Source organism: Xyrauchen texanus, chromosome 20, assembly GCF_025860055.1.
Source record: "Xyrauchen texanus isolate HMW12.3.18 chromosome 20, RBS_HiC_50CHRs, whole genome shotgun sequence".
Lineage (NCBI taxonomy): Eukaryota > Metazoa > Chordata > Actinopteri > Cypriniformes > Catostomidae > Xyrauchen > Xyrauchen texanus.
In genome coordinates, this window is record NC_068295.1 from 42436646 (window position 1) to 42452211 (window position 15566).

The window sequence follows — 15566 nt, forward strand, 5'->3', positions numbered from 1 at the left end:
ATTTAGGCCTCAACTCGGCTTGTAAAATAAGTGTGTAATCACAGGAATAATGTTCAGCGTTGATAAGAAATCTGCCTATCCACAAGTGCTTCATAGCTTTCAGAATGCTCCTTAACCTTATGATTCTGTTTAAACATCCAATGTCTATCCATACTATCAGTATGATGTGCCCTAAATTTAACTCCCCTTAATTCAATGGGAATTTATTGTTCAAAACACCATATACTAGTGTTAACCAAGCAACACTAAAACAAAGTAAACTTTAGCAACCTTTAGTAAAGTTATAAAATATCTGTTTCTTTCAGTACTACAACAATAGTGTGATTCTCATAGCTGCAACATATATTGTCAGTATATAGAGGTTACTGAACATAAACTATTATCTCAAGCAGATCCATTTTTAATTGGTGACTTTCTGCAATCTGTATTTGATTTGTTGGCACTTTTGGAGGCATACAGTTTTAGCGCTTTAATCCAAATACACTTTTCAAAGGTCTTGGTCCTGAAGTACTGCATTTGCTTGAAAAACAAGTTTGTCCTAAAACATCTGACTGAGTTCTTTATTGTAGATTTCCTTTTGTGTGTGTGTGTGTGTATAAATATATATATATATATATATATATATATATATATATATATATATATATATATATATATATATATGTTGTTATGCTTGCAGTTTAGTGTTATTATGATACATTGCTCAACATATGACAAGCTACACATTGTATGTAATTCATATACAGTTGATTCAAATGAAGGGTACTATGATGTGTATTTTATGTGCAATGTAAACTTTAATTTGGGAACCATATACCAAACAGATATTGTTTACATATTTTTACAAGCTTATATGTTACACAATCATAACCAGAATGTATAATCCTTTTTTGCTGCTTTTGCTCATATTCTGTTTTCTGTAATATTTATGTTTATAGTAACTGCTTGGCATAATCATCAAGAGGAGAATTAACTGGACAGTAAATGGTATGTACTGAAAATATATTATTATTTGTAATTTTCTTTTTTGGAAAGGCTGATTTGTCCAGAGCAGGAAAGGTTTTTTCTTTTATTTATTTATTTTCAAATTAGGTACAAATTGAGGTCTGCATTCTTCTACTTTGTATAATTCGCTTTTGTAAGTAGTGAACTTACAGCACACAACTCAGTTTGACAGACTGTATCAGATTGTGAAAATGTTCATACAGTTTTTTGTCTAAGTTCTGGGTAAATCAGAACAAGGCTTTATAAACTGCTGGGATATTTTTAAGAGGATTTTTATGAACGATTGGTTTGATCTCTAAACCTAAACTTGCATCACTTGGTCTAAATCCATAGGAAAACACTATGGATTATTTTTTGCAGACTTAAGCTAACATAAAAATGCTAGATAAAAGAGATGTCTGTGTAATACCACAAAAATATGCTTAATTTCTTAATTTCATCTTTCCATACATATGTTAAATCCAAAATGCCACTCCTTTCCGAGTACTCTCCCATTAATTATTCCAGGATGTACCATATTTTTTTTTTTTTAAATATGATGGCATGAATATGTTTGTGTGAGGTTTTATTTTTGGAAGGAATGGGCTCTTAATATATAAGTCTGTATGGGACCAGTACTTACAGTAATTGATTTCATGCTGTTAATTATTAAACATCTGTCAGTCAACTGCAGTAAATGCATTATGCTGAATGTGTTCTAATGTGTCTTTTTGGTGATCATTTATGTTGTTAGTGTTTTAGAATAAACTAGCATTTAGCAAGAGTTATCAGCTGTGTGTTATTGGTGAAAGTGGCTGGGCTAATGTTTCACATCACAGATTAAATGCGCATACACGTTCATGTGCAAAGTTTGTCCTGCGATGTGCATGGAACTCTTTGTTTATCTTTCATCAATAATCCTTCTTGGTCATCATTTTTATGGGGTCAAACTAGTGGTAGACTGATATAGGTTTTTCCAAATCTGATGCTGACAGAGTGACTGGCAGATATAATGCTGATAGACTTTATCATAAAACACACACACTTTATATATATATAGGATTATTAGGAACACCTGTTCAATTTCTCATTAATGCAATTATCTAATCAACCAATCACATGGCAGTTGCTTCAATGCATTTAGGGGAGTGGTCCTGGTCAAGACAATCTCCTGAACTCCAAACTGAATGTCAGAATGGGAAAGAAAGGTGATTTAAGCAATTTTGAGCGTGGCATGGTTGTTGGTGCCAGACGGGCCGGTCTGAGTATTTCACAATCTGCTCAGTTACTGGGATTTTCACGCACAACCATTTCCAGGGTTTACAAAAAATGGTGTAAAAACATCCAGTATGCGGCAGTCCTGTGGGCGAAAATGCCTGGTTGATGCTAGAGGTCAGAGGAGAATGGGCCGACTGATTCAAGCTGATAGAAGAGCAACTTTGCCTGAAATAACCACTCGTTACAACCAAGGTATGCAGCAAAGCATTTGTGAAGCCACAACACACACAACCTTGAGGCGGATGGGCTACAACAGCAGAAGACCCCACCGGGTACCACTCATCTCCACTACAAATAGGAAAAAGAGGCTACAATTTGCAAGAGCTCACCAAAATTGGACAGTTGAAGACTGGAAAAATGTTGCCTGGTCTGATGAGTCTCGATTTCTGTTGAGACATTCAGATGGTAGAGTCAGAATTTGGCGTGAACAGAATGAGAACATGGATCCATCATGCCTTGTTACCACTGTGCAGGCTGGTGCTGGTGGTGTAATGGTGTGGGGGATGTTTTCTTGGCACACTTTAGGCCCCTTAGTGCCAATTGGGCATCGTTTAAATGCCACTGCCTACCTGAGCATTGTTTCTGACCATGTCCATCCCTTTATGGCCACCATGTACCCATCCACTGATGGCTACTTCCAGCAGGATAATGCACCATGTCACAAAGCTTGAATCATTTCAAATTGGTTTCTTGAACATGACAATGATTTCACTGTACTAAAATGGCCCCCACAGTCACCAGATCTCAACCCAATAGAGCATCTTTGGGATGTGGTGGAACGGGAGCTTCGTGCCCTGGATGTGCATCCCACAAATCTCCATCAACTGCAAGATGCTATCCTATCAATATGGGCCAACATTTCTAAAGAATGCTTTCAGCACCTTGTTGAATCAATGCCATGTAGAATTAAGGCAGTTCTGAAGGCGAAAGGGGGTCAAACACAGTATTAGTATGGTGTTCCTAATAATCCTTTAGGTGAGTGTATATATACAGTATACACTGATCAGCCACAACATAAAATCCACTGACAGGTGAAGTGAATAACATGTATTATCTCATTACAATGGCACCTGTCAAGGGGTTGGATATATTAGGCAGCAAGTGAACAGTCATTTCTTGATTTTCATATGTTGGCAGCAGAAAAATGGATCGGAGCAACTTTGACAAGGGCCAAATTGTGATGGCTAGACGACTGGGTTAGAGCATTTCCAAATTTGCAGGTCTTGTGGGGTGTTTCCAGTATGCAGTGGTTAGTACCTACCAAAAGTGGTCCAAGTAAATACACACGGTGACAGAGTCATGGGCACCCAAGGCTCATTGATGCGTGATGGCTAGCCCGTCTGGTCTGATCTCACAGAAGAGCTACTGTAGCACAAATTGCTGCTACAGCCACTGCTCCATGGTCCAGTTCTGATGCTAACATGCCCATTGTAGGCACTTCCAGAGGTGGACAGGAGTCAGCAAGAGCACTCTGACCGGTCTGCAGCTGCGCAGCCCCATATGCAGCAAGCTGCGATGATGCGCTGTGTGTTCTGATGCCTTTCTATCATGGCCAGAATTAAGTTTATCAACAATTTGTGCTACAGTAGCTCTTCTGTGAGATCAGACCAGACGGGCTAGCCATCACGCATCAATGAGCCTTGGGTGCCCATGACTCTGTCACCGTGTGTCGTCTGATGCTAACATGCCACATTTTCTTTTAGATCACATGGACGGCCGGGTGCTTATTACCTGGGGAAGAGATGGGAGAAGGATACGCTATGGGAAGAAGGCCATCCGGCAGTGGCAGTGAGATGCTCTGGGCAATGTTCTGCTTGGAAACCTTTTGTCCTGGCATTCCTGTGGATGTTACTTTGACACAAACCACCTACCTAAAGATTGTTGCAGACCATGTACATCCCTTAATGGCAATACCCTGATGGCAGTGGTAATCCCTGAGGGCAGTGGCCTCTTGCCACAGTGCACCCTACCACACTACAAAAAATGTTCAGGAATGGTTTGAGGAACATGGTTCAAGGTGTTGACTTGGCCTCCAAATTCAAACTCAATCCGATTGAGCATCCGTGGGATGTGCTAGACTAACAAGTCCGATCCACTGGGGCCCCACCTCGCAACTTACAGGACTTAAAGGATCTTCTGCTAACGTCTTGGTGCCAGATACCACCTTCAGAGGTCTTGTGGAGTCCATGCCTCTACGGGTCAGAGCTGTTTTGTCAGCATGAGGGAGACCATTTTTTTGGCACCATTCAAAGTAAATAGTAGAGACTGTGAAAATCCCAGTAGATCAGCAGTTACAGAAAACAATTAAACCAGCCCGTCTGGCACTAAAAAACATGCCACTGAGATAAAATTTTTTCTGATAATTGATGAATGAATTGAAGCTCCTGACCCATAGCTGTCTTTCACTGCTGCCACATGTTTGGCTAATTAGATAATTGCGTGAATAATTGTGTGTACAGGTGTTCCTAATTAAGTTCTTAGTGAGTGTATTATATAATTAAAACAATATATATGTAATATATAATTGAATATTACATAATATCTAATGTATTATATATAAAATTATTTAGATTATTATATATTGACGTAAAAATATGAATATAGGCATTTTATTTCATTAATCGGCATCTCATGTAGTGGACTCTTCACAGACCTGTTATGACACGTTTCTGACTTTAACAACATAAATGTAGCATATGTTTTATATTTCCAATTTGAAATATATTTTGTGTATATGTATATGTGTAATATAATACATTGTACTTTGTATTATATTACTCTGGAATAAGTTTTAAGAAATCAGTTAACACAGCTGCTGAGGGAGTGACAGAAACTTTGGCCTGTTTCTCTCTTCTAACTGCTGTTATCCAGTGCTCTATATTTTATCTTCTTTTGCAAAGCTGTGAAAGATAATCATTGATTTTTTTCTTTTTTTGTTGGAGCAAGCTGGTAGGCAAAAATTTTATTTGCTGGGGTCTCCCATTCACCATTCAAGTTGAGCCAACTAAGATGACTTTAGCTTTGCGAATGCAAACGTGTGACAAGGGTCCATTAATTTGATTTAAAAAATTTGGTAACGCTTTACCTTATTGGAAACCTTATTAGGTTTCTTTTATTAAGCAAGGAATAATTGAAAATGGCCCTTTTAATTATTGCAAATTAATGCTAACTCAGAGGTGGTAAAGAGACCACAACGGGAAGAGTTATGTGGTCAAGTTCTGGAACTACTTCTTCACCCCAGAATCAAGCATTAAACAGTGCATAATGTCAGTAAGGATTAATGTACAGTCAGCTGCTTGTTATCACAAAAGGAAACCAGACAGGGTGATGAACAAATTCCTTGTATCACCCTGAAGGGGTTTATTTTGCGATAACAACCGGCTGACTGTACATTATCCTGCTTATTACAAGATAAACTAGGGGTGTGAATCTTTGGGTTGAAAGCAAATTGATTCAATTCATGATTCATACGTTTTCAATTCGATTAAAAAACAATTAAATTTGATTCCATTAATGTGCTGCATTTTTTTAAATGCATTTACATGATTCTTAAAATACTTCTTTCTAATTGTGTCTTAAAATACTTAAGATAGTTACTGCACCAAAGCAGCTTGAATGAAAATATTAAATACAAGTACATGCAGGCTTCTTGGAATACAACCGTGGTCAATGTGCTGCTAAAATATTTTAGAGCCAAGCTTTTACTATAAAAATTCCATGATTTTTTTAGAAGATTATTAATTTGCATGATTTATCCAGGCCTGGGAAACAAAAATTTTAAAATCCCTGATATTTCCAGGTTTTCCATGATCAAAGGAACCCTGAATCAGTAAATAACTCAAAATATTACAGCACTAAAGGAACATCATATGACTACATTCAATTTCCTACAAATAGGGAAAGAGAAAAGAAATATCGACGATGACTTCAACTTATTTGTTTTCTGCACGCAAAATCCCCAACTAAACAGTGATACTAGTAAAATGGCACTTTTTATCTTATAGAAAATCTTTTCACCGCAATGACAGCATTTTACTGCACTTTAAAATGTAGACAGCTGACTTGCTGCCTAATCAGTTATTGGCTTAACCGACAGCGATTTTCAATGAATGGAACTCTTAAAGAAACTGGTCTCAGAACAGTTTGAAAAGCACCTTATTTTCATCATACCACGTACACAGCCTCTGGCAGCATTTTCCAGTGTCCAATGAGTCGCAGATGAACAATGCTTTGAGCACGTTTCACTCGAGACAAAAGCGCGAGCTGTCAATTGCTCATGTGATTCTCAGTGGCCGTTCTGATCAGACACGAGGTGCACAAAAGCTGCTCAGAAAAAATGTCAATGAGAGTTACAGATAGACCTAAGAGCGGGATCCCGTGAAGGACGACAGAAGAGTACAGCGCAGGACGGGAGAGCCATGAGGGCACGCGCCTAGAGAACGACGCTGCACATGTCCTGCTCGAACCGCTCCGGCAAAGAACCAGCCTCCATGCATTAAAATAGCTTAACACACATCTAGCCGTGGATTATCCTGCTTACACCATGGTTACTTTCCAGCATTGATTAGGTAAAGCTGTCATGTATTTTTGCAGCGCAAATTTCAACTCGAATAACAATAACGGTAAACTTTGTCTGCGTATTTTTAGATCTAGAGTTCTGCCTGTTCTAATCAGACACATAGATAAAGTACTGCGATAAGATTATATGTATTTGAATTAATTACATAAAAACCAAATACGAATAATTGGAAAAATTTGTTTTTGGAGACCACACACAGGGGGGAAAAGTTAGGACCATTCCAAGGGCCCCTGAATGACAGGGGGCCCCAACAAATAGGTAAAAACTAATTTAATTAATTTTTATTATATTATACACTATATAAACCATCATCATTGAGTATATTTCAAATAATAATAAAATTAATTATGTCTTTGATTTTACTTATTTTGGCAATAAAAGTTAAATATCCCCATTGACCAAAAAGTAAACGTTCATATTGACCGACCACCCCCCTGTATCTGCATGAAATGGTTTGGTCCTGCCTTAGCGCACTCATCAGTGAGTGAATGACGGTGTTTAGTTGCAGACAGTTTAGTCGATGCGCCAGAAACACAGATTACAATGTTGAGCAGTATAAGAAAATCTGGTTTTCAAAAAAGGAAAGAGAGAAAAGAGAGAGAGGAAAGACAAAGGAAAGGGTGTCAATCTGTAACCCAGTTTTTCACCAAGAAAGGTGGGTAGCCTTTAGTCTGTGAGTGGTATTAACCTGTTGTCCATAGAGACAGAGCGTATTTAGGCCACGGAACAATCCAACCGTCTCCATTGACTTTGCATTGCGAGAGACTGCGTCCTTGTCATTTATGACTTATAACAAAAAAACAAAACAATGTCTAAAAGCTGCTGTGTGACAAGGTATACAGCAAACAAGCTAAATAACCCAGAAATATTTTTTTATAAGCTGTCGACACCAAAAAAACGGAAACTTTTAGCAAGATATTCATATTAAATCATTGTCCATGCCCCTTTTAGCAGACTTAACAACAGATGAGTCAGCAGCACCCCAGTTTCCCCATAACTGCACCCCTCCCTGTCCCTGTGAAGAAGGTGAGCAACATTGTGTAAATGACTTAGCATCATTCCAGGGAGTCTGTGTGGGGTTCTCTGTCTCTGTTGCTCTTTTTACCATAATAAAAAAGACAATGAAATATTTATTAATGACAGAAATCAAACACAAATTATTTTCTCACATAATGACCATTATGACATAAATAAAAAAAAAAAAAACTCCTGTCTGTACTGGATGCAGTTAGAAACAATGAGTAGTATTGAACCTCAACCTGCATGTAGTACTGGTATTGAACTACAAGAAACAAGACAGTTGCAAGCCTTTGATTAGAGTTATGTAAAGCATTTGATGGCAAAGTTAGGCCCTAGAGATGTGGTGACAACAGCTGCGCAGAAGGGGCCCAATTCGATTTTGTTGTCATGGGGCCCAAAATTCCTGGCGGCACCCCTGACCACACACACTGTAAAAATGATAAAGAATCCACAAATAATAACAGCCACAGAATGTAGAAGGGTTGGCAATCATAAGAACACGTAACATTGCATTTCAATTCTTTGTCGTTTTCACATTAATGAGGAAAAGCCAATATTATGGACGTGACAGTTGTAAAAGTTGCACTAACATGATGTGGGGAAACCATCCAAAATGCTTTGAAACCTGCAGACTTTGACCCCTGAGACATCAGTATTGTATCCAGTAAGGCTGGCAATTGATTTAATTAAGAATTAAATCGAACAGAGGCATAAAACACTTGCAATGTCTCATTACAGAGGATAGCAGAAGGCACATTAATATTGAATGGTGATTAAAACTTGAACTACAGTACCTGTGCATTAAATGGTTTTAACGCACGTTCCAGCCAATCAGAATTGAGTTTTCAAATAGACCATGGTATAACGTTAGTTGTTTGTTAACATAAATAGCAACTGACATTCCAGCTGTGTAATGTAGGTCAATTGTGTTTGGAACACTCAAGCACTCACAGTTGCCTTTGATTGGATGTGCTGCCATGAACTCTTGATCCTCCTAGTGTCAAATGGCTTCTACTTGCATGGTAAGCTATTAAATTCTGATGCAAGCAGTGTATAATCAGCGCTCACTAGAGGAGCTCACTGGGTAAACATGCGTGTGCTTCTGGATACAGTTGAGAGCAGCTGGATACAGTTTGGCCCGGCGGGACGTGACTCTTATGATTGGGTTGCAGGCACATCCACACCGCCATTAACAGAGAACCATCTCCAGGTAAATCTATTGTTCATAGTATAATTCTTCATAGAAGAAGCTTTCATGACTAAATATGGCAAACAAAAAGGTGCCATGGTATCACCGTTCTTTTTAGGACATGTCCCATGGTAATACTACCCCTTTTCTATGATGTACCTTTGAGTACCACATTAGTAACATGTAAATGCAATGACATATGAATGTGGTAATCATTAAGTACCTGGGTATTATAATCAGATACATGCGCTCAAACTTGCATGGGCTCCATTTGTACAATACTGATGATCCATGTTATCCCAGTATGATTTGATAATGTTCTGAATGTTCATTTTTTTCAAATGTTTCAAAATATTAAAACTTTTCTTTCATTAAGAGTATTGTTTACATTATTTTAGATATAATGTAGTGTCAGACTTAACACAGAATGCAAAGTGCGTATTTTGGCTACTCGACACTGAGCCTATTTTTGCTGGATGGAATTTAGCAGAAAGCCCTGTGCATTATAAACCTATTTATCAACACAATCTTTTGAAATATAAGCTTTTATGAATACGAACATATGCAACATACAGTACTAAAATTAAATGCTTACCCCTTGTTTGAAAAAATAAATGTGAAAAAAATGACATGGAGACAGGCACACAGTTTTGTGTGCCTGTCACCATGTCATTTCTTTCACATTTATTTTTTAAATGTGAAAAAATGAATGCAGACAATTTAAGCATTTTAATGTTGTAGTGAATGTGGGTAAAGTGGGACAAAGGCCCTGCCCCAAATGGCACCCTAAACCCTGCGGCCCTCCTCCAAGTGCAAGTAAGCGAGTGCACACTGATGAGGTGCTAGCCATCAAGTTCACAAGGGTGCATGCATGCATTTAGGACAGACTTCAAGCCTTTAAATCAGATGATGCATTTTTATTATTGTTTTTCCATATACAGTTTTACAAATTGTTATTAAAAAAGTCAAGACATTGATAGATAGGGTAAAGGAACACACTTTAAATTATCACTTCGATATTGAAGCAATATCACACAAGCAAGAGTGCTGTTATTGCCATATATCAGCACAGCTGTGATTCTGCAGGTAATCAAAGCCGTGCTGATATACGGACAAAATAGCCTGATTCCGAGTGTGATATTGCTTTTATACAACAGTTCAACAACTTCTGAGCATGTGTAATTACCTGCATCTGTCGCAACTCGCAAGCAGTGATAAACAGTCATGCTGAAGCTATTTGTTTAATTCTATTCCTTAGCTTTAGTGTGGTAGTAATCTGCATACTTTTGAAAATGATGATGTTAGGACACTATAACCAAACGAAAACAGATTAGTGTGGACGTGGCCTCAGGCCTCATTGCACAACATCATTGCAGCCATGTTTCAACATCTAGTGGAAATCCTTCCCAGATGAGTGGAAGCTGCTATAGCAAGAGAGGGAGGACCAACTCCATTATAATGATTTCGAAAATTAAATACTCAACAAGCATATATGGGTGTGGGGATTAAGTGTTCACTTTTGGCAACATAGCATAGCATGGCCTTGAGTGTCTCATTGCTTAAGTAACAGACCTAAAATAATCTGGCCCTTAAGATGTGTTCATGTGATTTCTTCTGCATTAATGCTTCTATTCTCCTTGGGTTGTCAGGGTTACTGGAACGAGCTGACTTCAAACAAGGTCAAAGAGAGAACGGAGATAATGGTTTATGTTGTCATAGTAGCGGGCTCACTGCTCTTTCTCAGTGTCATGGCCTTCCTTGTTTACAAAGGATGTTCCAAGATCAAGCAGAACACGAGCAGTGTGATACAGCTGGATTTTCAGGATGCTGACAGCAGTGCAGAGTTTCTGTCCTCCCTGGAGGAGCAGGAGGCCAGTGAGGAAGGCAGTGATGGGCTTTTACTGATGGTGTATCTGCCAGCCCCCTATGAGAAGACCCTAACAAGGATAGCACGCGCCGCCAGCATCTCCAGCACCCGTAATGATGCAGAGATTTTGGAATTAGGCGAGGAGAACTCAGCTGATCAAGAGTGATAACTAATGTTAGAAAGATCATGTTTCTCCTCCAATGTCAAAAACATGTGCTGGTCCGCATAATGCATTCTTTCAAGCAACTCTGCGTGCCATGTAAATACCATGATACATTAAATATGTCAATCATTCAGCACCCCTGGTATTACCTTGTGATATCATCTCTGTACCATAGTACAGCCACAGTAATATTTATTCATGGAAATTGCAAGTCATCTAAAAACTCTCTTTTTGTTTTCCTGACCTTCACCATAAGGCAGTGCCTGTGAACATTTTCAGTATCATATACAATAATATAATAATATTGTAATGTGTGTATACATTGCAAAGAAAATATAGTCTTTTTTAATGTCAAACATGTAATGAATAATGAACAGTCAGCCTGTCATTAGGGGCATATAATGACCAGTAATTAGATAATGACTGACTGTGCTTAACACCACATATTACACGGCTGCTGATAGTATTATGATTTTTAAGAAAGAAAGCCCAGTGCCGGCCCTAAATAGCACTTACCTCACAGCTTTATACACGTCAATAGTGTGATCATGGAACACTTAAAAAATAAATATATAGCACACCTAAGGCTGGAATTATCTGCAAAATAAAGTTTAAATGAAGTCTTGACAATGTTAAGTGGTTTAGGTTAAATTTATTGTAGACGTTTTAGTACTTAAGGACTAAGGAGTTTAGAACAAATCTTAACAAATATGTTTGAGGAATATCAATGAAGTGCTGCCTTGCGAGCATTAAAACGAAGGGACAAAAAGTCAAAAGCTATTCAGAATCATTTTGTACCATCACTGTTGTACCCTTGAGCAAGTACAATGATGCTAGAGCTCTTCTCAGATTTAACTTTTTTCACTTCATTTTGTGCAATGGCATTTAACTAACTGATGTTAATGTTATTTAAAATGATTTCAAGTTCACTGGTGTCGTGCAGCACATTCTCTGTGGACATGCTACACTAACATTAAGACAACCTGTGTCCAAATTCTTCATTATAGAAACATTATATTGTTTAATAATTTGAAACCTCACACTTCTTTTTGTGAAATGTTTTGCTTTGAAAGTGTGTCGTTCTTTAACCATCAGATTGAAGTATTTATATTATATCTTTTTTCCCCTCTTCCTTGAAAGTGTTTTAGGCAGCCACTATTTTTAAGCATATTTTGTTTTGGTGTGAATTTTGCGTGATTTTATCCAGCTGTGTCATTTCATTTTCCCACCAAAACTGTTGCTGTGAAACAGCTCATATTGTCAGCTACAGTTTTTGTGTAGTTTTGGCCCTTGCAAGTGGCATTACTTTAAAGTAATGTTGTAATTCTGCTACGTTGGTTCTTCAATGGTTCAAATAAATTATGCATGCTTTGATAAACAGACATTTTTAACCCACATGCAACCTTCGGGACATTTTTGTCTTTTCATTAATTTTGGCTGTGTTAATGCAAACTGCATATATTTAGCCAAATGTGTGTATTTCTGGGGGAATTTTGATATTTACACCTAATTTCCCAAAAATACATCTATAATACACTGTATACACAAAAAAGTTACACTCAGGAACTTCCAGTGATTCCAGTGCCATTAAAGCATAAAATAATTAATTCTACAATATTATGCTGTAATATTTTCCACCAGATGGTACCATTTTTCTCATGTTTAGCCTTTGGAGCAAATACATGCTTTTTTCCTATTTACTGTTTGCTGTATTATATAGATCATGCAGGCCAATTGAATAAATGATGCAGCTAAAATTGTGTGTGTTGGTATGGATGTCAGAGTGTGATTTGTATGTGTTTATTGAGAAATTGTGTGTGTATGTGTAAAAAACAACAGTGGCATTTAAAGGGTCAAAATCCTGAAAATGAATGAATATTTGGAAGTTATGATCTGGACTGATGTTGGTTAAAATAAATACTCATTTAAAGTGGAAAATATTTAATATATAATATTATTATGGCAGATTTTTGAAGCAGACATTTTCGTCATCAAGGAACCTCTGAGTAACTTTTATTGACGCACAAGTGTTTAGTGTGCAACAGTGACATCCTGAGGATAAATGCTGGGACTGCAGGTATAGACAATGGACATAGTCAATTAGTAGGACAATTGACATGACTGCTTTCACCTGTGCCTCTTTCTACCACAATGCCTGGTCATCATGAGAGGCTCAACCTGTTTTATTAAAACATAAAGACCCGTACGTCTGTAATCACTGCTTAACATTAGTTGCTATGTGTGTGCCAAAAGCATATATATCTTTTTTAATGAAATGGCAGCCCAATCATTTTTTTTAAGTAAACACATTTTATCATACAATCAATAAATCAACATTCACTATAAAAGGCAATATAATGGTCTCAGACCAGGAACTTTTATTTGTCCCCTCTCGTTTTGCGTGTGGGGTCTAAACTTGTCCCTTCATATATTACTTTATTCTTTATGCCATCCTGAATGATTCTCTGTTGAACACGTAGCTTGGCATTATTAAATCTGCAGTACAACCTGTAAAAAATAATTTAATAAAAGCCCAGTTAAACACAGGTCATGTACCCACAGTATTTGCTCAGAATTATGACTTTGACGCATCACAGACCATGATCCCAGCGTTGTAAGCATAAATCCTGCGAGACCCACATCAAATGACCTCTTTACTCTACCTGAGAATCACAAGCAGACAGTAGATAAAAGAGAAACATTATTCATGCTGCAGACAAATTATCATTGAATGAGATTGTATCTTTAGGGCAAATGGAATCTTAAACTTACTTGTTGCCAAAAAGTGCACTAAACCTGCCACTAGTGATCCACCTGCACCATGCAGAATAGATTCCCGAGCACATGGAGTGTTCTGAATATCAGTGATGCCAAGGATATTTATGCCCTGTTTGTGTGTTAGAATGATTATTGGCTGGCCAGAGAACAAAATGAGCATGCAGCAAATATTCTAATACTTAATGAATATAAACAATAACAAGATTATTCTAATCCAAGGAAACAGTCTCATGTGAATACAGTATAAACATTAAACTTGTACGAATGAAATAAGAATAATAGAGCTTGTGACCCTTACAAAAAGTACTGTGGTAGTCCCAGGGTGAGTGAAAACAAAACAGTATTACAAATGTTCGAAAAAGGCTTAATGTTTGCATTATAAAAGCATAATTCCAGACATTTTATGATCTTCTCTTTTGAACTCTGCTTCACTTTAATATCTGACTGATAAAATGATACGCACCTGGCTCTTGCCACCCTCTTCGGTCATTTTCGAGATAACACTTCAATACAATTACTTGACAATGTTACTCAATGATAATCGATCTTATATGTTGTGTAACACAGAATGACATTATTTAACAGAACACTGTTATAGTGCGCCTAGAAACTCTTCCTGACGGCAAACTTGAGCTGGCAATATCCAGTTCCGATATAGATCGCAACAGCCTTGAGAGGGGTTCAGCGAAACAAACAAACAAACAAACAAACAAACAAACAAAGAAAGGGTTCCCAGAAAGCAAGCGAAATTGATTCCCAGGGAGATTCTCACAAAATCTATGTTTGATGAGTGCTGGGAACACACACAAGGCACGCATTAGGATGGACAGGAAACAGAGGCGGCGGCAGCCGATTTTGCCGGGGCTTCAGCCCCGAATGTTTTGAGTGTAGCCCGGAATGTATTTTGAAAAGTTGACTGACAAATATGAAACCGGACAAAAGCCTATGTAAACCCCCGAAATCATAAATTGCCTTATTTCGTTGTGTTTTGGCTTTGCACATACTGCATACAGCCTGTAAAAATAGACATAGGCATAATCTAGCCTATAGAATAAGTTCCTTTGCTGTCGGTAGCCTATGGGCGACTCCGTTTCTTCCTCTCTGTTGAATATGCAGCAGGTAGGGGAGGAGCTTGCACAGTCGTTGACATCAACTAACGTTACTTAGTGGCGAGTTAACAGCAGTTAGCAGGAAAGACAGCAAAAATGAAGCAAATGAGGCTTTGGGGATTTCTCCGAAAGAAGTCAGTGGGTAAGAATTCACATTTGTTTTTGTCCTTAAAGTCTAAAGATCATCATCTTTAGAAAATATATATATATTTTCTTCCCGTGTTCAAATACCCTCGACGTCATTATATTCGACTATCGTGGGTGCTGAGGCACGAGGGTATTCAGTGATGCCGCCGGTCGAAGAGACGCTTGCGGGCTATCTCTTGCCGGGCTTGGCATCGTCACTTAAGAAGCCCTCTCTCCCCTCAAAGCCTTGTAGGACAACCTCCACTTTAGTGGGAAGGGCTTATCAAGCAGCAGGTCAGGCTGGTGCTGCTCTGCACACTATGCTGTTTTACAGGCGTACCAGGCTGACCTCCTGGACGACCTGTGTGTGGGTTCTGCGCTTGATGAGCAAGCCTCAGACCTGCCTCGGTCCTGACTGAAGGGAGGCTCAAAAGCAAAGCGTGGTGAGTCGTGCTCCTCCTCCCAGGGATTGG

General features: G+C 38.2%; 2 protein-coding genes across 6 annotated transcripts; one reads left to right on the forward strand and one right to left on the reverse strand.

The window, feature by feature from the left end:
* The first annotated feature begins 6476 nt into the window (after window positions 1-6476).
* On the forward strand, window positions 6477-12862 carry LOC127660477 (small integral membrane protein 28-like). 5 transcript variants are annotated; one of them, XM_052150743.1, is made up of 4 exons: window positions 6477-6830; window positions 8806-8883; window positions 8974-9071; window positions 10700-12860. In XM_052150743.1, the coding sequence occupies exons 2-4, from the start codon at window positions 8829-8831 to the stop codon at window positions 11081-11083; spliced, it is 537 nt and encodes a 178-aa protein (XP_052006703.1). In that variant the 5' UTR covers window positions 6477-6830; window positions 8806-8828; the 3' UTR covers window positions 11084-12860. The 5 variants fall into 5 exon arrangements, with proteins under 5 accessions (XP_052006703.1, XP_052006701.1, XP_052006705.1 ...); XM_052150741.1 differs by having other exon boundaries at window positions 8781-8883; window positions 10700-12854; XM_052150745.1 differs by lacking the exon at window positions 6477-6830 and adding an exon at window positions 6881-7099 and having other exon boundaries at window positions 10700-12862.
* Window positions 12863-13057: 195 nt separating this feature from the next.
* LOC127660478 (cytochrome c oxidase assembly protein COX20, mitochondrial-like) lies at window positions 13058-14469 on the reverse strand. Its single transcript, XM_052150748.1, has 4 exons — window positions 14322-14469; window positions 13853-13967; window positions 13680-13743; window positions 13058-13588 (listed from the first exon to the last, which is right to left on the reverse strand). Exons 1-4 carry the CDS (start codon window positions 14346-14348, stop codon window positions 13459-13461), a joined length of 336 nt encoding a protein of 111 aa, XP_052006708.1. The 5' UTR covers window positions 14349-14469; the 3' UTR covers window positions 13058-13458.
* Window positions 14470-15566: the final 1097 nt, after the last annotated feature.